The sequence below is a fragment of the Salvelinus fontinalis genome, chromosome 38 (assembly GCF_029448725.1).
Source record: "Salvelinus fontinalis isolate EN_2023a chromosome 38, ASM2944872v1, whole genome shotgun sequence".
Lineage (NCBI taxonomy): Eukaryota > Metazoa > Chordata > Actinopteri > Salmoniformes > Salmonidae > Salvelinus > Salvelinus fontinalis.
In genome coordinates this window covers 34,560,305-34,582,662 of record NC_074702.1, presented here as the reverse complement: position 1 = coordinate 34,582,662, position 22,358 = coordinate 34,560,305, and the positions used below count along the sequence as shown (strand labels likewise).

The 22,358-nt window shown below is 41.0% G+C and overlaps 1 protein-coding gene across 5 annotated transcripts in view; it reads right to left on the bottom strand.

Annotated features, from left to right (window-relative positions):
* Window positions 1–15,295: 15,295 nt before the first annotated feature.
* LOC129837480 (phosphatase and actin regulator 4B-like) overlaps window positions 15,296–22,358 on the bottom strand; it is a 67,686-nt gene continuing 60,623 nt past the window's right edge. For all 5 annotated transcript variants that reach the window (XM_055903678.1, XM_055903675.1, XM_055903680.1 and 2 more), the window contains 7 exons: window positions 22,040–22,341; window positions 20,367–20,592; window positions 20,172–20,227; window positions 19,673–19,734; window positions 17,384–17,521; window positions 17,133–17,209; window positions 15,296–16,960 (listed from right to left, as the gene is read on the bottom strand). In XM_055903678.1, the coding sequence (XP_055759653.1) occupies window positions 16,945–16,960; window positions 17,133–17,209; window positions 17,384–17,521; window positions 19,673–19,734; window positions 20,172–20,227; window positions 20,367–20,592; window positions 22,040–22,341 (877 nt within the window). In that variant the 3' untranslated portion in view covers window positions 15,296–16,944. The remainder of the gene's footprint in view (window positions 16,961–17,132; window positions 17,210–17,383; window positions 17,522–19,672; window positions 19,735–20,171; window positions 20,228–20,366; window positions 20,593–22,039; window positions 22,342–22,358) is intronic.

Sequence of the window (22,358 nt, the reverse complement as noted above, 5' to 3'; positions counted from 1 at the left end):
TGGCGCTGTGATAGATTACTAATTAAGAACAGTATCTTGCAGGATTCAATAGTTGGAATTGTAAGAGTTGTTGCCCTGTCCCTTTCTCTGCAATTTCCATTCTAATGGAATCCAGAAAGAACAAAACCCTGTCCTCAAACATTTACATCAAAAGGTGCAAAGTTATGGGCAAAGACACAAAACATCCACATGAAATAAAAAAAATGTCTTGATCAAATAACATGGGAAACAAACACTTTTTGTAGAGTTTTCATTTACCATTCTTACAAACCACTTAATGTAAATGTACATTACTGTATTGTACATAGGCTGGTCATCTAGGTCTGTACCTGTACACTTTCCAACACCACGAAGAAAAACAATGCACAATACAGTACTTGAGTACAGTCATGGCCAAAAGTTGAGAATGACACAAATATTAATTTTCACAAAGTCTGCTGCCTCAGTTTGTATGATGGCAATTTGCATATACTCCAGAATGTTATAAAGAGTGATCAGGTGAATTGCAATTAATTGCAAAGTCCCTCTTTGCTATGCAAATTAACTGAATCCCCCAAAAATGCTTGGTCAGGAATGGCAGCAGGCAGGTGTGAGTGCATCTGCACGCACAGTGAGGCGAAGACTCCAGGAAAAACATCAGGGACAGTGATATTCTGCAAACGGTACAGGGATTGGACTGCTGAGGACTGGGGTAAAGTCATTTTCTCTGATGAATCCCCTTTCCGATTGTTTGGGGCATCCGGAAAAAATCTTGTCCGGAGAAGACAAGGTGAGCGCTACCATCAGTCCTGTGTGGGGTTGCTTCTCAGCCAAGGGAGTGGGCTCACTCACAATTTTGCCTAAGAACACAGCCATGAATAAAGAATGGTACCAACACATCCTCAGAGAGCAACTTCTCCCAATCTTCCAGGAACAGTTTGGTGACAAACAATGCCTTTTCCAGCATGATGGAGCACCTTGCCATAAGGCAAAAGTGTTAACTTAGTGTCTCGGGTCCAAGTCCAAGAAACTCCCCAGACCTTAATCCCATTGAGAACTTGTGGTCAATCCTCAAAAGGCAGGTGGACAAACAAAAACCCACAAATTCTGACAAACTCCAAGCAAGCATTGATTATGCAAGAATGGGCTGCCATCAGTCAGGATGTGGCCCAGAAGTTAATTGACATGATGCCAGGGCGGATTGCAGAGGTCTTGAAAAAGAAGGGGCAACACTGCAAATATTGACTCTTTGCATCAACTTCATGTAATTGTCAATAAAAGCCATTGACACTTATGAAATGCTTGTAATTATACTTCAGTATTCCATAGTAACATCTGACAAAAATATCTAAAGACACTGAGGCAGCAGGTTTTGTGAAAATTAATATTTGTGTCATTCTCAAAACTTTTGGCCACGACTGTAGAACCCCAAAGATCCCATTTTCCTAAGAGTAGAAGCTTTTCATCTAGTAGAATCAACGAGGAAGAGGCGAAGCGAGAAGTTTAAATACCCAAATCTGTACACAAAAATAAGCCCACAGAGTGAGGAATTTTTGTATGGAAGTCAGTAACCAAGTTTAGATCCACAGTTTTTATGCGAGTAAAGTCATACCATGTTTTCAAAAAATCACAATGTGATTTCATATAAAATGTCAACAGATCATTTTTTCATTCGACATGGTGGGATATTTTTGTGTCAGTAAAATGTATTATGCAAGAATTGCCAATGGGAAAACATTTATGCGCAAATATTGATATAATAAAATCAAAGTTAACTTGGAGTCACGCAAAGACATGTGTCGTCCTCACACTACGACTTGTCGGGAAAGCAAGCAATTTTTTAGGCTACAGATTAAATAAATTATGAACTTCACATGGTGGTGAAAGGGAAAGGTAATGAGCTTGATACTCCTATCCAATAATTATCGAGGGTCTTATTCTGTTGACATGATGATCGATGCTTAACTGCTGTTTGACAAATACAAATATGAATTGCTTTTATCCATATTAATCTCATCATGTAGACTAGCCTACCCCCAACAGCCTACTAGCACTGTGTCTGTTATTGGCTAGAGCTCACACGCCAAGACCAGAGTAGGCACGTTTGCTATTTAACAGTTTTGGTGATCTGTAGAGTGAAAAATGCAATGGAAACACATTGAACTTTAGATTTTTATTCGGTACATGAAAACTGAAGCAAACATTTCTTTGTGTGCACTATGTCATTTTTATTCACACCAAGTCCTTTAGGACACACCACTGGAGGGAAAATGTCCATCTATCCTTTATGCAGATTTTAGATCGCATGAAAATCTGCCTCCAATTGGATGGATACCTAGCTAATGAGAGAGTGTCGAATTTGATCAACAAAATGTTTTATTGCTAATTTGCTACTTAAGGCTAATTCGATCAAATAGAAGTTTCGCAAATGGTCAGGTTGTTACGAATGCACTGATATAAGTGGACGCATGTGGCATTTCAGCAAAATTGTCATAGAGATGGATAAAGGACTCATAATGGATATACATTGCCATTACAGGTCTTTCACCATTTTAATGTAATCAATTGGTTGGGATTTCGGCAGGTAGCCTAGCGGTTAAGAGCGTTGGGCCAGAAACAGAAAAGTCACTGGATCCTGCGCCGGCTCTGCATGCTGTGTCTCCGGGGCGCTGGGAGGGTGCAGTTCGCCCTATGCCTGCGCTCCGCCCGTGCCGGGCGAATGTGGGCATTGAGCCTAAGGGAGAGGTGCGAGTGGTATGCACCAGATCTCCAGTGCTCCCCCACAGCCCGGTTCAACCTGTGCCTACACTCTGAAGGGTCCGGGCTAAAGTGCTCATCCAGCCCGCTGCCACCTAAGTGGGCCAAGACTAAGGTGGAGTGGGGTCTACGTCCCGCACCAGAGCCGCCACCGCGGTGAAATGCCCACCCAGACCCTCCCCTATAGGTACAGGTTTTGCTGCTGGAGTCCGCACCTTTGGGTGGGCGGGGAGGGGGGGGTACTGTCACGTCCTGACCTTAGTTCATTTTTTATGTCTCTATTTTGGTTTGGTCAGGGCGTGAGTTGGGGTGGGCATTCTATGTTCTATGTTGTTTTCCTATGTGTTTGGCCTGGTATGGTTCCCAATCAGAGGCAGCTGTCAATCGTTGTCTCTGAGAACCAGACTTAGGTAGCCTGTTCCCATCTGTGTTTGTGGGTAGTTGTTTCCTGTTTTGTGTTGTGTCACCTTGCAGGACTGTTTCGATTTTCGTTTGTTACATTCACTTTGTTATTTTGTCTTTTCGTGTTCAGTTAATAAATTAACATGGACACTTACCACGCTGCATATTGGTCCGATCCTTCCTATTCCTTGTCCAAAGAAGACGACAATCGTTACATGTCCAGCCAAAGTAGCCTATATTTCCATGAAACATTTCCCCCACAATACTGCAAAAATACCATAACTTGAGAAGTCGTTGGGAAGTAATTTATCTGAAGCCTTTAGGCCTAATATATAGCCCTATGTGTGTCACAGATGCGTGTCTATAGCAAAATAGCTGGCAATTCAGGAAGAGTGGAATTCTAGAAAACAGCTGCTGGTTGTCAGTGAAAGCGCAGCGCAGAGAGATGCAGAGGAAAGTCATACGCTACTTTTTATTCGTCTTTTATAGCGAGCCACTATGTGCTCCTGTAACGGCATACATAATCCTACATAATTGGACAAATAAATATTGTAAACCATAGCCTAGCCTACCTCATTGCCAATTTCGCTTTTCAATCAATCAATCAAGTTTATTTTATATAGCCCTTCGTACATCAGCTAATATCTCGAAGTGCTGTACAGAAACCCAGCCTAAAACCCCAAACAGCAAGCAATGCAGGTGTAGAAGCACGGTGGCTAGGAAAAACTCCCTAGAAAGGCCAAAACCTAGGAAGAAACCTAGAGAGGAACCAGGCTATGAGGGGTGGCCAGTCCTCTTCTGGCTGTGCCGGGTGGAGATTATAACAGAACTATGCCAAGATGTTCAAAATGTTCATAAGTGACAGGCATGGTCAAATAATAATCATGAATAATTTTCAGTTGGCTTTTCATAGCCGATCATTAAGAGTTGAAAACAGCAGGTCTGGGACAGGTGGCGGTTCCATAACCGCAGGCAGAACAGTTGAAACTGGAATAGCAACAAGGCCAGGTGGACTGGGGACAGCAAGGAGTCAACATGCCCGGTAGTCCTGACGTATGGTCCTAGGGCTCAGGTCCTCCGAGAGAGAGAAAGAAAGAGAGAAGGAGAAAATTAGAGAGAGCCAAGATTTTCAAAATGTTCATAAATGACAAGCATGGTCAAATAATAATCAGGAATAAATGTCAGTTGGCTTTTCATAGCTGATCATTAAGAGTTGAAAACAGCAGGTCTGGGACAGGTAGGGGTTCCGTAACCGCAGGCAGAGCAGTTGAAACTGGAACAGCAGTTTGTCCAAAAATGATGCAGAAAAATTAATCCATGCATTTGTTACTTCTAGGTTAGACTACTGCAATGCTCTACTTTCCGGCTACCCGGATAAAGCACTAAATAAACTTCAGTTAGTGCTAAATACGGCTGCTAGAATCCTGACTAGAACCAAGAAATTTGATCATATTACTCCAGTGCTAGCTTCCCTACGCTGGCTTCCTGTTAAGGCAAGGGCTGATTTCAAGGTTTTACTGTTAACCTATAAAGCGTTACATGGGCTTGCTCCTACCTATCTTTCCGAGTTGGTCCTGCCGTACATACCTATACGTACGCTACGGTCACAAGACGCAGGCCTCCTAATTGTCCCTAGAATTTCTAAGCAAACAGCGGGAGGCAGGGCTTTCTCCTATAGATCTCCATTTTTATGGAACGGTCTGCCTACCCATGTGAGAGACGCAGACTCGGTCTCAACCTTTAAGTCTTTACTGAAGACTTATCTCTTCAGTAGGTCATATGATTGAGTGTAGTCTGGCCCAGGAGTGTGAAGGTGAACGGAAAGGCTCTGGAGCAACGAACCGCCCTTGCTGTCTCTGCCTGGCCGGTCCCCCTCTCTCCACTGGGATTCTCTGCCTCTAACCCTATTGTGGGGACAAAGTCACTGGCTTACTAGTGCTCTTCCATGCCGTCCCTAGGAGGGGTGCATCACTTGAGTGGGTTGAGTCACTGACTTGATCTTCCTGGACGGTTTTGCGCTCACTTGGGCTCGTGAGGTAGAGGACATCTTCGTGGGCTATACTCAGCCGTGTCTCAGGCTAGTAAGTTGGTGGTCTGTTGATATCCCTCTAGTGGTGTGGAAGTTGTGCTTTGGCAAAGTTGGTAGCGTTTTATCCTGCCTAGTTGGCCCAGTCCGGCGATATCGTTGGACGGGGCCACAGTGTCCCCCAACTCACCCCCCCCCGTCTCAGCCTCCAGTATCTATGCTGCAATAGTCTATGTGTCGGTGGGCTAGGGTCAGTCTGTTATATCTGGTGTAATTGTCCTGTCTTATCTGGTGTCCTGCGAGAATTTAAGTATGCTCCCTCTAATTCTCTCTCTATCCCTCTCTCCCTCCCCTCCCGGAGGACCTGAGCTTTAGGACCATGCCTCAGGACAACCTGGCCTGATGACTCCTGGCTGTCCCCATTCCACCTGGTCGTGCTGCTGCTCCAGTTTCAACTGTTCTGCCTGTGGCTAGGGAACCCTGACCTGTTCACAAGACCTGCTACCTCGCTCTCTCTCTCTCCCTCTCTCTCACACGTGCTGTCTCGACCTCTGAATGCTTGACTATGAAAAGCCAACTGACATTTACTCCTGAGGTACTGACCTGTTGCCCCCTCTACAATCACTGTGATTATTATTTGACCCTGCTGTTGATCTATGAATGTTTTAACATCTTGAAGAACAATCTGGCCTTAATGGCCATGTACTCTTATAATCTCCGCCAGGCACAGCCAGAGGATTGGCCACCACTCAGAGCCTGGTTCCTCTCTAGGTTTCTTCCAAGGTTCCTGCATTTCTAGTGAGTTTTTCCTAGCCACCGTGCATCTACATCTGCATTGCTTGCTGTTTGGGGTTTTAGGCTGGGTTTCTGTATTGCAATTTGTGATATCTGCTGATGTAAAAAGGGGTTTATAAATAAATGTGATTGATTTGTTATTGTTTCTACTGCTGATTGCCACTATAAGCATTACGATTGTCGTAAGAAATGATATCGTTATTTACGATGCAACTTTTTAAATGTTTCCCAAACAAGCACTTAGAGTGAACCTGTAAGAGTGACAGCAAAGAGCGTCGTTGGGGGCATGTTCGGTTTTTCACCTGATTCTGTTGGGGGAGCTGTCCAGTTCACTGGTGCTGAAATAGATGCCACTTGTGTCATAAGAAAACACAACTAATAGCCCACATTTCATGTGAAACGTAAGCATATACATTTCATAGACTCGTTTTTATGAATAAAAAAAATAACACTAATCTACATTTGTCATGTAATGTTGATATACAAAAATATACACTACCAGTCAAAAGTTTTAGAACACCTACTTAAGGGTTTTTCTTTATTTGTACTATTCTCTACATTGTAGAATAATAGTGAAGACATCACAACTATGAAATAACACATGGAATCATGTAGTAACCAAAAAAGTGTTAAACAAATCAAAATATATTTTATATTTGAGGTTCTTCAATAGCCACCTTTTGCCTTGATGATAGCTTTGCACACTCTTGGCATTCTCTCAACCAGCTTCATGAAGTAGTCACCTGGAATGCATTTAAATAAACAGGTGTGCCTTCTTAAAAGATCATTTGTAAATTTATTTCCTTCTTAAAAGTTGTTTGGGATAGGGGGCAGCATTTTCACTTTTGGATTAATAGCATGCCCAGAGTGAACTGCCTCCTACTCAGTCCCAGATGCTAATATATGCATATTATTATTAGTGTTGGATAGAAAACACTCTGAAGTTTCTAAAACTGTTTGAATGATTTCTGTGAGTATAACAGAACTCATATGGCAGGCAAAAACCTGAGAAAAAATCCAAACAGGAAGTGGGAAATCCGAGGTTTGTAGTTTTTGAACTCACCCCTATCGAATAGACAGTGGGATATGGGTTATTTTTCACTTCCTAAGGCTTCTCATGTGAAGGGGGGCCGGATGGGAGCTGTTTTACTAAGGGGTCTGCCTACAGCCTCGTTCTCAGTCACGCGCTTTCACTTGAGAGGTTGCTCTCGTTCCAGTGGATTTCTACAGACAATGGAATTCTCCGGTTGGAACATTATGGAACTTTTATGATAAAAACATCCTAAAGATTGATTCTATACTTAGTTTGACAAGTTTCTTCGACCTGTAATATAACTTTTTGAATGTTTCATCCGAAGTTAATATTTCTAATGCTATTTATGAATAATGTTGATTACCCAACATGGCAGAGATTTCTCTGGCTGGTTTGGGCTCTGAGCGCCATTCTCAGATTATGCTTTTTCCGTAAAGTTTTTTTGAAATCTGACAAGGAGAACTGTATCTAAAGTTTCATGTATAATAGCTGTATTTTCATCAACATTTATTATGAGTATTTCTGTGAATTCATGTGGCTCTCTGAAATATCACTGCATGTTTTGGAACTACTGAATCTAACACGCAAATGTAAAATAAGATTTTTGGATATAAATATGAATTTTACAGAACAAAACATTCATGTATTGTGTAACATGAAGTCCTATGAGTGTCATCTGATGAAGATCATCAAAGGTTAGTGATTCATTTTATCTCTATTTGTGCTTTTTGTGACTCCTCTCTTTGGTGGGAAAAATGGCTGGGTTTATCTGTGACTTGGTGGTGACCTAACATAATCGTTTGTGGAGCTTTCGCTGTAAAGCATTTTTGAAATCAGACACTGTGGCTGGATTAACGAGAATTTTATCTTTAAAATGGTGCCTAATACTTGTATGTTTGAGAAATTTCATTTATGAGATTTCTGTTGATTTGTATTTGGCGCCCTGCAATTTTATTGGCTGTTGGCGAGGGGTTCCCCAGTCCTAGACAGGTTAATGCGTTTGAGCCAATCAGTTGTGTTGTGATAAGGTGGGGTTTAATACAGAAGATAGCCCTATTTGGTAAAATACTAAGTCCATATTATGGCAAGAACAGCTCAAATAAGCAAAGAGAAACGACAGTCCATCATTACTTTAAGACATGAAGGTCAGTCAATCCGGAAAATGTCAAGAACTTTGAAAGTTTCTTCAAGTACAGTCGCAAAAACCATCAAGCGCTATGATGAAACTGGCTCTCACAAGGTCCGCCACAGGAAAGGAAGACCCAGAGTTACCTCTGCTGCAGTGAACAAGTTATTTAGAGTTACCAGCCTCAGAAATTGCAGCCCAAATAAATACTTCACAGAGTTGAAGCAACAGACACATCTCAACATCAGCTGTTCAGAGGAGACTGTGTGAATCAGGCCTTCGTGGTCGAATTGCCGCAAAGAAACCACTACTAAAGGACACCAATAAGAAGAAGAGACTTGCTTGGGCCAAGAAACACGAGCAATGGACATTAGACCGTTGGAAATTTGTAATTTGGTCTGAAGTCCAAATTGAAGATTTTTGGTTTCAACCGCCGTGTCTTTGTGAGACGCGGTGTTGGTGAACGGATGATCTCCGCATGTGTATTTCCCACCGTAAGGCTTGGAGGAGGTGGTGTTATGGTGTGGGGGTGCTTTGCTGGTGACACTGTGATTTATTTAGAATTCAAGGCACACTTAACCAGAATGGCTACCACAGCATTCTGCAGCTAAACGCCATCCCATCTGGTTTGGGCGTAGTTGGGACTATCATTTATTATTCAACAGGACAATGACCCAACACACCTACAGGCTGTGTAAGGGCTATTTTACCTCGAAGGAGAGTGATGGAGTGCTGCATCAGATGACCTGGCCTCTACAATCACTCAACCTCAACCAAATTGAAATGGTTTGGGATGAGTCGGACTGCATTTGAAGGAAAATCAGCCAACAAGTGCTCAGCATATGTGGGAACTCCTTCAAGACTGGTGGAAAAGCCTTCCAGGTGAAGCAGGTTGAGAGAATGCCAAGAGTGTGCAAAGCTGTCAAGGCAAAAGGTGGCTATTTGAAGAATCTCAAATATAAAATATATTTTGTTTAACAGTTTCTTTTGGTTACTACATGATTCCACATGTGTTATTTCATAGTTTTGATGTAGAAAATAGTAGAAATAAAGAAAAACCCTTGAATGAGTATGTGTTCTAAAACGTTTGACTGGTACTTTATATATTTCCCGAGCTTTCTTAGTGTTTATGTCTTAGACATATAAACTCAGCAAAAAAAGAAACATCCTCTCACCGTCAACTGCGTTTATTTTCAGCAAAGTTAACATGTGTAAATATTTGTATGACATAACAAGATTCAACAACTGAGACATAAACTGAATAAGTTCCACAGAAATGTAACTAACAGAAATGGAATAATGTGTCCTTGAACAAAGGGCAGGGGGGGGGGGGGGGGGGGTCAAAATCAAAAATAACAGTCAGTATCTGGTGTGGCCACCAGCTGCAGTAAGTACTGCAGTGGAACTCCTCCTCGTGGACTGCACCAGATTTGCCAGTTCTTGCTGTGAGATGTTACCCCACTCTTCCACCAAGGCACCTGCAAATTCCCGGACATTTCTGGGGGCAATGGCCCTAGCCCTCACACTCCAATCCAACAGGTCCCAGACGTGCTCAGTGGGATTGAGATTCGGGCTCTTCGCTGGCCATGGCAGAACACTGACATTCCTGTCTTGCAGGAAATCACGCACAGAACGAGCGGTATTGCTGGTGGCATTGTCATGCTGGAGGGCCATGTCAGGGTGAGCCTGCAGGAAGGGTACCACATGAGGGAGGAGGATGTCTTCCCTGTAACGCACAGTGTTGGGATTGCATGCAATGACAACAAGCTCGGTCCGATGATGCTGTGAAACACCGCCCCAGACCATGACGGACCCTCCACCTCCAAATCGATCCTGCTCCAGAGTACAGGCCTCGGTGAAACGCTCATTACTTTGACGAACTAGGAGACTCTGAAATTTCTGACTTGCTAACTGGTTGTAGTTAATCACATGCCGTGTTCAAAAGAAATTGCAAAAAAAAGATTCTGATTATCTTAACTTGTGAACACGGCATAAAACCCAGCCCTGAAACAAAAATAATTTGCATGTCATCTTATAGGAAGACACAGAAGACTCAGGGAAAATCTGATTCCAAATATATCATACTTTGACTAAAACGATAACATTGACTTACATCATGGGTAAACTCTGGCTATCGTCTTTCATGTCAAAAAAGTGGATTTTTACTGGTGTGGGAATTTAAAGGCCCAGCTAGTCAAAATTGTATCAGCTGATGCAACGAACACTAAGAGTGAAAAATTGTGTTCAGTGTCATTTCCTGATAGTTGCTGGTTGAAAAAGCAATCTACACAGGACCTTCTAATCAGCAGCTTTGCATGGCTGGGAGTTTCAGCTTTCGATGGTGACATCCCCATGCAGTAAATTGGTTAATAGACCAAAAAACAAAGAGTTCCAAACCTCTGCCAATAACAGCTAGTTTTCCCCTCCCTACCCAGACAATAGCTAGATTTCCATTCAATTGGAGACACATTTTCATGTGAATATTCTAAAATACACATAACGAAAACATGCACATTTTCCCAACAGTGGTGTGTTTCCACCAAGCTGCTGATATAAATCAGTGCACGATGACGTAGGGCACGCAAAATGTACTTTTGCTTACGTTTTCATCAAAAGTTTGATGTGTTTACATCGCATTTCCAACTCTGATAGTTTTGTCACAAAAACTGTTGCGTTAAATAGCAAATGTGCCTACTCTGGTCTTGGCACATGCGCACGGTTTTCAGATAGAGTGTGGGTAGGCTTTGCAGGTAGGTTAGTCTACATGATGAGATTATTATGGATAAGAGAGAGAATATTTTAATTTGTCAAACAGCAGTCAAGCATCATGCCACAAGAATAAGACCCGCAATATTTACGAACAAATGGCAGCATTTACAAAATTGTGCCAAAACTTCCTGTTTCGATCACAGCTGTCGCAATGACTTATTCGCATAAAAACTGGATGGAAACATGATTTGTCCTATCAAAATTCTTGCTTGAGAAATATTGTTTTTCGAAAAAGCATTTTTTTAAAAACACTTTTTAGGGAAATCTATTACAGTAAAGTACTTGTTAACCAGAAATTATTTTATCTTTTTTCATATTAACTAGTCTAGATCCACTTGTAGGTTCTTGTGATTCAGCTATATGCCTGAATCCCAGATGAGTGAGAGATGCACCATCTTGAATGATGAAGTATCATCTTTCCCATTTCATTTGGAATTATAGGATATAGCTGGATCATCACAATTGAAGGCGGGAGGTGGGACGTGGGACGTGGACTCTATCTAAATTAGGCAATTCATTCTGGAGTGAACCATCACTTTACAGTACAGCACGCACATATTTATTCACAAGTGAGCTATTAATGCCGCATTCAAGTGCTAGTCGGAAGTAGGAAACTCGAAGATGTTAGACTTGCTAATTGTTTGAACGCGGCACGTGTAACTGCAAACAGTTAGCAAGTCTTACTTTTCTTAGTTTCCTAGTTCCGACTATTATTATACCTTTATTTCAACAAGGAACACAGACTGAGACCAAGGTCTCTTTTACAGCTGGGCCCTGCATATACATGTTTACACATACAGTTTAGGTACAATGATTAAAAAACTAAACAAGACAAACAAAACGATCACAGATAATACATTTTTTTTTTTTTAAATACAGCAACAGATTTCATTTACACATAGGTTATTCTACTAACAGCACAAGAACTTGCATTACCCAAAACACTTACAAGCAATACAAAAAAAAAATGCTCCAATAAATATTTAAAATGAGTAAGGGGGACAAGAGTCTCAAGTTTAAGTTTAGTCTGCAGGCTATTCCATAGGCAAGGAGCGTAACAGGAAAAGGCAGCCATACCCAACTCGGTGGAAATCGCATGGGCCTCAAGTGTAATCCATGCTTGAGACCTGGTTTAAGGAATTCTAATTCTAATATTGATGAGTGATGATAAATAAGAAGGTAGTTTATTCAGAAGTGCTTTATAGACAAACACGAGAGCATGTTGTTCTCGTCTCACGGACAGTGAAGTCCAACCCACGTTTTGATATAAAACACAGTGGTGAGTTCTGTAGCTAGCACCCGTAATAAACCTAAGTGAGCAAAGATAAGTAGCATCCAGCGATTTAAGTGTTGATGCCGTAGCATGCATGCAAATAATATCCCCATCATCTATAACAGACATAAAAGTAGCTTGCACAATTTGTCTTCTATTTGTAGAGGACAAGCATGTCCTGTTTCTATAGAGGAAGCCTAGTTTGATTTTTAGCCGTTTACAAAGTTAGTCAATATGCATTTTAAAAGACAGTTTATCATCCAACCATATCCCTAAGTATTTATATGCAGAGACCTGATTAATTCGAGAACCATCTAAGCTCGTAAGTGAAAGTGTATTTTCAACCAACTTTTTGAACCTATTAAAAATCATAAAATGTGTTTTCTTTGCATTTAAAACAAGTTTCAGCTGTATAAAATACCCTTGTAATATCTTAAAATATGTCTCCAATAGTGATAATGCTTGGTCAGCCGTTGAAGCGATAGAGTACATGACAGTGTCATCAGCATATAAATGATTTTGACACTTTCTTTTCTCATCACCGATATTGTTTATGTAGAGTGAACCGTAATGGACCAAGTATAGAACCTTGTGGGACCCCTTTAACCAACTCCAATGGCTCTGACTGGATGCCGTCGACTCTAACAGCCTGACTTCTATCCTTTAGATAGTCATGAAACCAACAACAGGCATCCAGTCCCAGTCCTATTGACGACAGCTTACCCAAAAGTATCGCATGGTCTACAGTGTCAAAAGCTTTAGATAAATCTATGAACAAGGCGGCACAGTACTTTCTATTATCTAGGGCATTAGTAATATCATTTACAACACATACAGTGGCCGTAATAGTACTGTGTTTAGGTCTAAAGCCATATTGATTACTAGAAAGAGTATTGTTAACAGTTAAAAAAGATTGCAGTTGCCTATTCACCAGTGACTCTAGAATTTTAGCCAAACAGGAGAGCTTAGAGATGGGACGATAATTATCCAATTCACTACCATCCCCTCCCTTGAGGAGTGGTAAAACAAAAGCTGTTTTCCAAGATTTAGGAATCTTTCCTATGACAAACGTTTGATTAATAATATGCGTCACTATACTAGCAATAATAGGTGCCGCACACTTGAGTAAATATGGATCCAGATTGTCAGCGCCTAATGATTTATTAGAATCTATAGCAGATAGTGCAGATAAGACCTCATCTTCTGTGACTTTTTGAAAATTAAAAACCGGCTTACTGTTTTCCACATCAGCTAAAGGCCGAGGGACTGAAACAATAGACCGGTCAGGATCATGTTGGCCATTTTTTCTTTCAAAAAGAAAACCAGCAGAAATAAAATGCTTATTAAAAACATCACAAATTTCAGTTCGGTCACTGATGATCCCAGATTCCGATGTAATTTGCTTCGGCAGGGAAGTCAAGGAGTTTCCTCGTTTAAGTGAGTTGACAGTTTTCCAGAATTTAGCGGGATCACCAGCAGACTCTGTCATAGCATCAAGATAGCATCAAGAAAATACCTAGATTTTGCCTTTTTTATTCCTCCGGTCCATTTATTTCTCAATTGCCTAAAAAGCAGCCAATTAGCTGTTTCGCCAGTTTTCCTCGCCAAGGCCTATGCTTGATTCTTTTGCAGAAAAATGATTTTCAAATCACAGGAGAACCAAGGATTAGTTTGATTTTTTACCCTAAGTCTCATTAACGGGGCGTGTTTATCAGCCATGAAGGTAAATATTTACGAAAAGAAAGAGAACGCTAAAACTGGGTCCATTATGCAGTTTACGGATAAAAGCTCTGAATAATAAAGGTCATGAATAAAGGCTTGCTCTGAAAAGTGTTTATAATTTCTCTTTAGAATTATACGTGGGTCAGGGTTTTTCAGCCTAGTATCTCTGATACATGCAATAGGGCAGTGGTCACTGATGTCATTAGCAAATAACCCACTAGCTATATTTTTGTGAGGTGTATTTTTTAAGATAAGGCCTATTAATGTAGATTTTTGGGGGTCTTTTGGATTAGGACGGGTAGGTATAGTTATTAGTTGAGTAAGATTTAGTTTGTTACAAATATCTTTTAATTTAAACGATGCTGGCATCAGCCAGTCCAGATTGAGATCTCTGATAATCAATAATTCAGAGGTTGTATAATTAGACATTAACTCAAACAATTTGCTTAGTGCAGATACCGGAGCTGAGGGTGGGCGATAAACTCCCGCTAGCGTTAATAGTGCATTATGACCAAGGACCACATTTAGAACTAAGCATTCATACTATTTTGGAACAGAAGTTGAAATGGACACAGTGACATCTAGGTTGCATTTAACACATATGGCAATACCTCCTCCTCTATCCACTCTGTCTGCTCTGTAGACATTATACCCAGCTAACAGAACATCTGAGCCTGGAACAGACACACAGAGCCAGGATTCAGATATAATCATTATGTCAGCATGTGATTGTGAGATCAGTATTTCAATCAAATCTCACTTTTGGATCAAGCTTCTAGCATTCAAATGAATAATTCCTAGGCCACTATTTCGAGAGCTCATATCAGAAGGAGCATTCAAGGTAATATTAGATGAGTAACGCTTCCTTATGTAACTACTGACAGGCCTGAGTTGGATGGAGATGAGCTTACTTTTAACAATACCCCTCTGCCTGTGCGAGGAAATGGCAACACGGTACCTTGACAGTAGTGTAACAATAACATAAAGTCCATCAAAAGTTTCATCCCTGTTAGCAGCAACTGTAGAGCTATTTAAAGCTATGGGGGGAGCAGTCAGTATAGGCTGATGGGGAAATCGACCAATTCCGAGTATCAACCCCCATGGCTATATATTGTCAGTTCTCACATGCCCTGTATGAGGCGATAGTGAGAGCCAGGTTTTAGGAGAGAATGCTTGTACCATACCTATTCAGATGTAATCCATCCCGGAGAAATACATTTGGACGATGTAGAAAAGCTGTAAAATTGTCCACATATTGTATGCTTATTGAACAACAATAACATTTAAACCAGATGTGTAGCTGGCGTATACGACTGAAATTATTATCCGTAGAGCGTGGAGACGGGAATGGACCTGAAATAATGCATTGTTTAGCACGTGAACGCGGCATAAGTCCAACAACAAGACACAAAGAGTGATTAAGGTTTTTAATTAGAGTCAGTTACTAAAATTCTACATTTCATAAAAAAACAAAGTAAAACTGAACAGGTACACTTAAAGATTCCCATTGTTGTAGTGTTTAATCATATAGTAATATTTTGTGCTTAGAAAAATAGCAACATATAATACTTTATTATATTTAACATTTATTTTCAAATAATAAGGAAGAAAAAGATTTACACAACAGTAACCTAAATGCATCTGTACAGCAAAGGACCCTGTAATCTACTGACCAGAAGACAATGCATGATACATTTCTCCAGATAAAAATGTATTTTCCTGACGAAATTATTCCCTGTCAACCGTAAAATGCACTAAATTGTTCTTTCATGTTTGATTAATCAAATCCTGATCTACACTAACTGCACTTTGATACATTCTAAAGATTTGTAACATTTTAACTTGTTTTATTTAAGATGCCATCATCATGATCTTAGCATTTTAAAACAGCTATTATTTGCAGCATTGCATGGTTTGACCTATGTAGAGAAGTACAAAAAATTCTAATAAAAAAGCATAAATTAAAAAAAAAGAATTATGTATTGATTCAATAATTGCACTGTGTGTTGGCTCATGCAGCGAATTGAAGAAAGCTGCGACATGAAAAACCAGCATTCTACTGTTAGCATAGGGCTCAGTGTCTGGCAAAAAAAGAACGAAACAAATAAAAAGAATAGCACACCAACTACCTCCTCATTGTGTTCTTTCCTATGACTAGTATAAGCTCAAATGCTCACCCCACGTTACAGCCAAATACAAATACAGGCAGGGCAGGCTAGCGGTTAAGAACATTGGGCCAGTAACCAAAAGTTTGCTGGTTCGAATCCCCAAGCCGACTAGGCGGGAAAAATCTGCCGATGTGCCCTTGAGCAAGGCACTTAACCCTAATTGCTCCTGTAAGTCGCTCTGGATAAGAGCGTCTGCTAAATGACTAAAATGTAAAAATGCACACTACAAAACAGGTTCAAATAAAAGCAGTAATTTCTGTTGTGATCAAAATATTATGCATTACAGTTGTCATTATTAGAACTCTCCAAAGTTTCAGTCTAACAAATCACAGAAATCTATACACAATTATCCCAGAGCTTTTCCAGTCTTGGGAACGGCAAATCCCACAGTCGACTTCCTCATCCTCTTTCTGCAGCTTCCTCTCTAACATGTATTATTACTGTGTTTATTATTGTAGCCGTAATTATTATTACTGTAATATTATTAGATTTACATCTCTGCAACATGGGTTAACTGTGCAATACAGAGTAAAAGCAGAAAAAAGGCAACATCGAAAGAGGCGGCAAAAGGTCTTTGTCAGGGGAACCAAGTCCCTGAGGGATAACACACATCGGCAGAGTGGCTCACAGTCAACCCCCTCGGTCAAGCCCATCTGCCAGCTCTCCACTTTGTTGGCACTTGGTCCCCCCTACTGTCCAGGAGAAATACTGCATCTGGTCCTCAGTCCCCGTTTTCAGTTCAGTCAATTCCAGGGCCTTCCTTGATAATCTGTACAGTACATTCAGCAACATAAAAAAGGCAGTCTGTTTAGGGAGCACCAAGACCCTACGACTCCTCTCCAGAGACTCTGCCAGCCACTGGTTAAGAAAGTGCTTTCCAGTATAGGGTGGATGCTAAGGCCGGTGGAACCTAAAGAAAGGGACATCAATGATAATTTGATCAATCACAACAACTCAACATTTCAAAAAGGTATTTTCCAAGGCTGTAAGGGACCGAAACAAATGTCTTGGTATGTTAATTCAAGATCTATATTATGGAATGGTGTATATAACTTCATGTTATCCATAAGCTGAGGAAGTACCTTGTATAGATCCTACTGTCTTCATGAACCTCCATTTCAGAGCTCTTAAAGTCATTGAGCTCCTTCCGAATGGCAGCCTGGACGAAGGAGGGAAAGTTAATATAGTGAAGACTCGCATAAACAGCATCTAAATACTAAAGTAAAGACAGAAATATATACTTCCTTTACTGGGCAATAAGATATACTGGTGTCAATAAATAAGTGCATTACAAGCCGTGATTTAGGGAGCTATGAGTGACAGCTGATTGTACCTTGTCGGCGGGTGTTAGCTTGGTCCAGGGCTTGTCCGCTCGCCGATCGTAATCATTGGCTGTGGTGACCTCCACATACTCGTGGAAGCGCAAGATCTTTCTGGCCTGAAGCTCAGCAACCGTGGGCCTCTGACTCAGCTAGAGGAGTTAAATTAAGAGTTTAAAACCTGTTGAGGATAGAGGGCGCTATTTACACTTTGGGGGAAAATCGTGCCCAATTTAAATGGCCTCGTACTCTATTCTTGCTCGTACAATATGAATATTATTATTACTATTGGATAGAAAACACTCTAGTTTCTAAAACCGTTTGAATTATATCTGTGAGTAAAACAGAAGACATTTTGCAGCAAACTTCCTGACAGGAAGTGGAAAATCTGAAATCGATGCTCTGTTTTAGGGCCTGCCTATAAATGTGCTTGATATTTATTAGTATACATGCACTTCAAGTGCCTTCCACTAGATGTCAACAGGCAGTGAGAGAAGAAATGGAGTGTATAACATGATCTGAGGTCGAATAAAAGCTCTTGGCATGACGTGACCCCAATTTCCTGTTTTCTGGAACGCGCGAGAAGTGACCTGGTATTGCCTTCTGTAAAGCTGTCGTTATAGACGACTATTATCTCCGGCTTTGATTTTATTTGATACATGTGACAATATCATCGTAAAGTATGTTTTTTAAAATATAGTTTTATTAGATTATTGAATTTTTTTCGGGACGTTAGGCGTGTTGCTTTGTCTGCGTATGTTCAGGAAGGAGAGCTTCGCGCCACTTTGCTAGCTTTCCGTGTTAATTGACTGGAGAAGAGGACATTCTAAATCCAAACAACAATTGTTCTGGACAAAGGACCCCTTGTACAACATTCTGATGGAAGATCATCAAAAGTAGGACCCATTTTATGATGCTATTTCATATATCTGTCGAACATGTGAACTAGTAGTTTGCGCCCAGATTTTGGGCACGCTCTCGCCATAACGTAAACTGCATGTCGTAATGAAGTTATTTTTAGAATTCTAACACGGCGATTGCATTAAGAACTAGTGTATCTATCATTTCCTAAACAACATGTATTTTTTAGTAATGTTTATGAATAGTTATTTGGTCAGAATATGTGAGTGTCAGAAAAATATCCGGACGTTGTGGGAAAAAGATGCTACGTTAGCACAATGTATAACCACTGATTTCAGCTCTAAATATGCACATTTTCGAACAAAACATAAGTGTATGTATAACCTGATGTTATAGGACTGTCATCTGATGAAGCTTATCAAGGTTAGTCAAAAATTATATATCTTTTGCTGGTTTGTTACGATCGCTTACTTTTGCTGCTGGTAAATAGCTTGTGTTTCTGGCTATTGTGGTAAGCTAATATAATGCTATATTGTGTTTTCGCTGTAAAACACTTAAGAAATCGGAAATATTGGCTGGAATCACAAGATGCCTGTCTTTCATTTGCTGAACACCATGTATTTTTCAGAAATGTTTTATGATGAGTATTTAGGTATTTGACAATGGTGTCTGTAATTACTCTGGCTGCTTCGGTGCTATTTCTGACGGTAGCTGTGATGGTAGCTGCAATGTAAAACTGATTTATAGCTCAAATATGCACATTTTTCGAACAAAACATAGATTTATTGAATAACATGTTATAAGTCATCTGATGAAGTTGTTTCTTGGTTAGTTTGGTTGGTTCTTGGTTAGTAAGGTTGGCTTTGTGCATGCTACCTGTGCTGTGAAAGAAATGTCTGTGCTTTTTTGTATTTGGTGGTGAGCTAACATAAATGTGGTGTTTTCGCTGTAAAACATTTTAAAAATCGGACATGTTGACTGGATTCACAAGATGTGTATCTTTCATTTGCTGTATTGGACTTGTTAATGTGTGAAAGTTAAATATTTCTCAAAAATATATTTTGAATTTCGCGCTCTGCCTTTTCAGTGGAATGTGGGAGGAGTTCCGCTAGCGGAACGCTGGGGCTAGACAGGTTAAAGGGATACTTCAGGATTTTGGCAATGATGAACTTTATCTACTTCCCCAGAGTCAGATGAAATTATGTTCAGTATGAAGGAAGTTAGAGGTAGTTTTGCGAGTCAAAATGGTATCCACAAGTTCATCTGAATCTGGGGAAGTAGATAAAGCGCCTCATTGCCAGTCTCCCTTGAAGAAGACTACCTTCCATCTTCTCTCGTTTTATAACAATTCACTCTAGTTAATCCTCTGTATGTAAATGTTCTGTTAAATGAGAGAACTATCTTATTACAGGTAACAGTGGTGCGTGTGTCACTGGTCTTACCTTCCTGGTGAGCCTACGTTTGATCTCTCGGACCTCTGCCTGCCTGTCTACCTGGTTCTTGGCTGGAAAGGAGAGAGAGAGAGCGAGTCAAACCAATGTTTAGAACCCTGTACAGACATTCACCAAATTGTGCAATTGTTGTCTTTTTCACAAAAATTTGAATTTCCAATGGGACTTAATAAAAGGTACAAATACAAAAGTACACTGACATAATTTTTTCTTCTAATCCACGATGATAAGTGGCCTCATGCTCTTGGAATGTGGCCTCATTTATATAAATAATAAGAATCCTTACTGAGAGAGAAATACCAGTGGGGATTGATCAGTGATTAGGTGAAAACCTAGGCCCCATTCTAATTCCATAAAAGTGCATTATTCCTTCCTCCCTTCAAGGTCTCTGATTAGACATGATCAGACAGGTGAAGGCAAGGGCTCCACGCCTCCACCATAAAGCTTTCACCTGTCGAAGAAATTGTGATGGGGAGTTGGAAAGACTTACGTTGAAGGATGTTTCTCTGCTCCAGCTCCTCTGCACTGGGTCTCTGGCTGAGACGCCTAGAGGATAGAAGTTAGAATATCAATATCACATCAACCTTGTGCTAGATTTGGTGTGTGTATATGTGGAGAGAAAAGAGAGAGAAGAGGAAAGAGCGACAAGAAAATGATAGTGAGACTCTGGGGCTTTATCTATTACCTTGTGAGTGCAGAGCCTATTTGTGTGCGTATGGCATCCCATTGCTCCCTGCTCTGCCACGTCAGCCCTGTTGACCCTTGGTGTGTGTGTCCTGGTGTGTGTCCCGGAGTGCATCGTTCGGTGTGACCGCTGGACTTGTCCTCTCGAGTATGTTTCTCTGGGGCGTGTCGGTTACTCAGTTTCAAAGCTAAAGTGTCTTTCCTTCTGACCCTGCTGGCCAAAGCACCTGAACAAGAACCACAGAGAGATGTAGTCAGGTATACAAAGATATACAGTACCAGTCATTAGTTTGGGCACACCTACTCATTCAAAAGTTCTTTCTTTTCACTATTTTATACATTGTAGAATAATAGTGAAGACATCAAAACTATGAAATAACACATATGGAATCATGTAGTAACCAAAAAAGTCTAAAACAAAACAAAATATATTTAAATGTTTGAGATTCTTCAAAGTAGCCACCCTTTGCCTTGACAGCTTTGCAAACTCTTGGCATTCTCTCAACCAGCTTCACCTGGAATGCTTTTCCAACAGTCTTGAAGGAGTTCCCACATATGCTGAGCACTTGTTGGCTGCTTTTCCTTCAGTCGGCGATCCAACTCATCCCAAACCATCTCAATTGGGTTGAGGTCGGGTGATTGTGGAGGCCAGGTCATCTGATGCAGCACTCCATCACTCTCCTTCTTGGTCAAATAGCCCTTACACAGCCTGAAAGTGTGTAGGGTCATTGTCCTGTTGAAAAACAAATTATAGCCCCACTAAGCGCAAACCTGATGGGATGGCATATTGCTGCAGAATGCTGTGCTAGCCATGCTGGTTAAGTGTGCCTTGAATTCGAAATAAAATCAGACAGTGTCACCAGCAAAGCACCCCTACACTTCCTCCACCGTGCTTCAGATCATCCGTTCACCTACTCTGCGTCTCACAAACACACAGCAGCTGGAACCAAAACTCAAATTTGGACTCATCAGACCAAAGGACAGATTTCCACCGGTCTAATATCCATTGCTCGTGTTCCTTGGCCCAAGCAAGTCTCTTCTTATTATTGTTGTTTTTTAGTATTTGTGTCTTTGCAGCAATTTCGACCATGAAGGCCTGATTCACACAGTCTCCTCTGAACAGTTGATGTTGAGATGTGTCTGTTACTTGAACTGTGAAGCATTTATTTGGACTGCAAATTCTGAGGCTCGTACCTGTACCTCTGCAGCAGAGGTAACTCTTTACTTCCTTTCCTGTGGCGGTCCTCATGAGAGCCAGTTTCATCATGGCACTTTTATTTATCCATTATTTTACCAGGTAAGTTGACTGAGAACACGTTCTCAGCAACAACCTGAGGAATTGTTACAGGGGAGAGGAGGGGGATGAAAGAGCCAATTGTAAACTGGGGATTATTAGGTGACCGTGATGTTTGAGTAGGTGTGTCCAAACCTTTGACTGGTACTGTATAGGTATCATGTGTGGCTCAATTGGTAAGAGTGCAGTGCCAACAATGCCAAATGACGGGTAAATTCCCGCAGGGATCATAGTCACATCATAGCTCACTCTACTGTAATTCACGTCTAAAATGTGTCTGATAGGTGGCATATATATTTTTACAGTATTTTAAAGATGCTGCTGTATCTGAGTATAAATGTTTATCCATAAAGCAATTCAAGTGAGACAGAGATACATACTGGGTGGAGGCTCATCCTCCTCATCATCCTCGTCTGAATCTTCATCTTTATAGAGCACTGGCCCGTCCGAGTCGCTGTCGTCCCTTTGCAAGTCCTGCTGTTCTTCCTCCTCCTCCTCCTCCTCACTGCTGTTGGGTCCCTCAGGGATGACGTTGATGCTGGGCTCTCCCACCATGCACCTCCTGCTCCGTGGCTCCAGCTCTGGCTGGGGGAGCTCCCCATCATACTCCTCCTCTTCTTCGTCATCATCCTCCTCCTCTTCTTCATCATCATCCTCCTCCTCCGAGTAGTCATCCTCAGCCCTGATAGTGAGAAATGG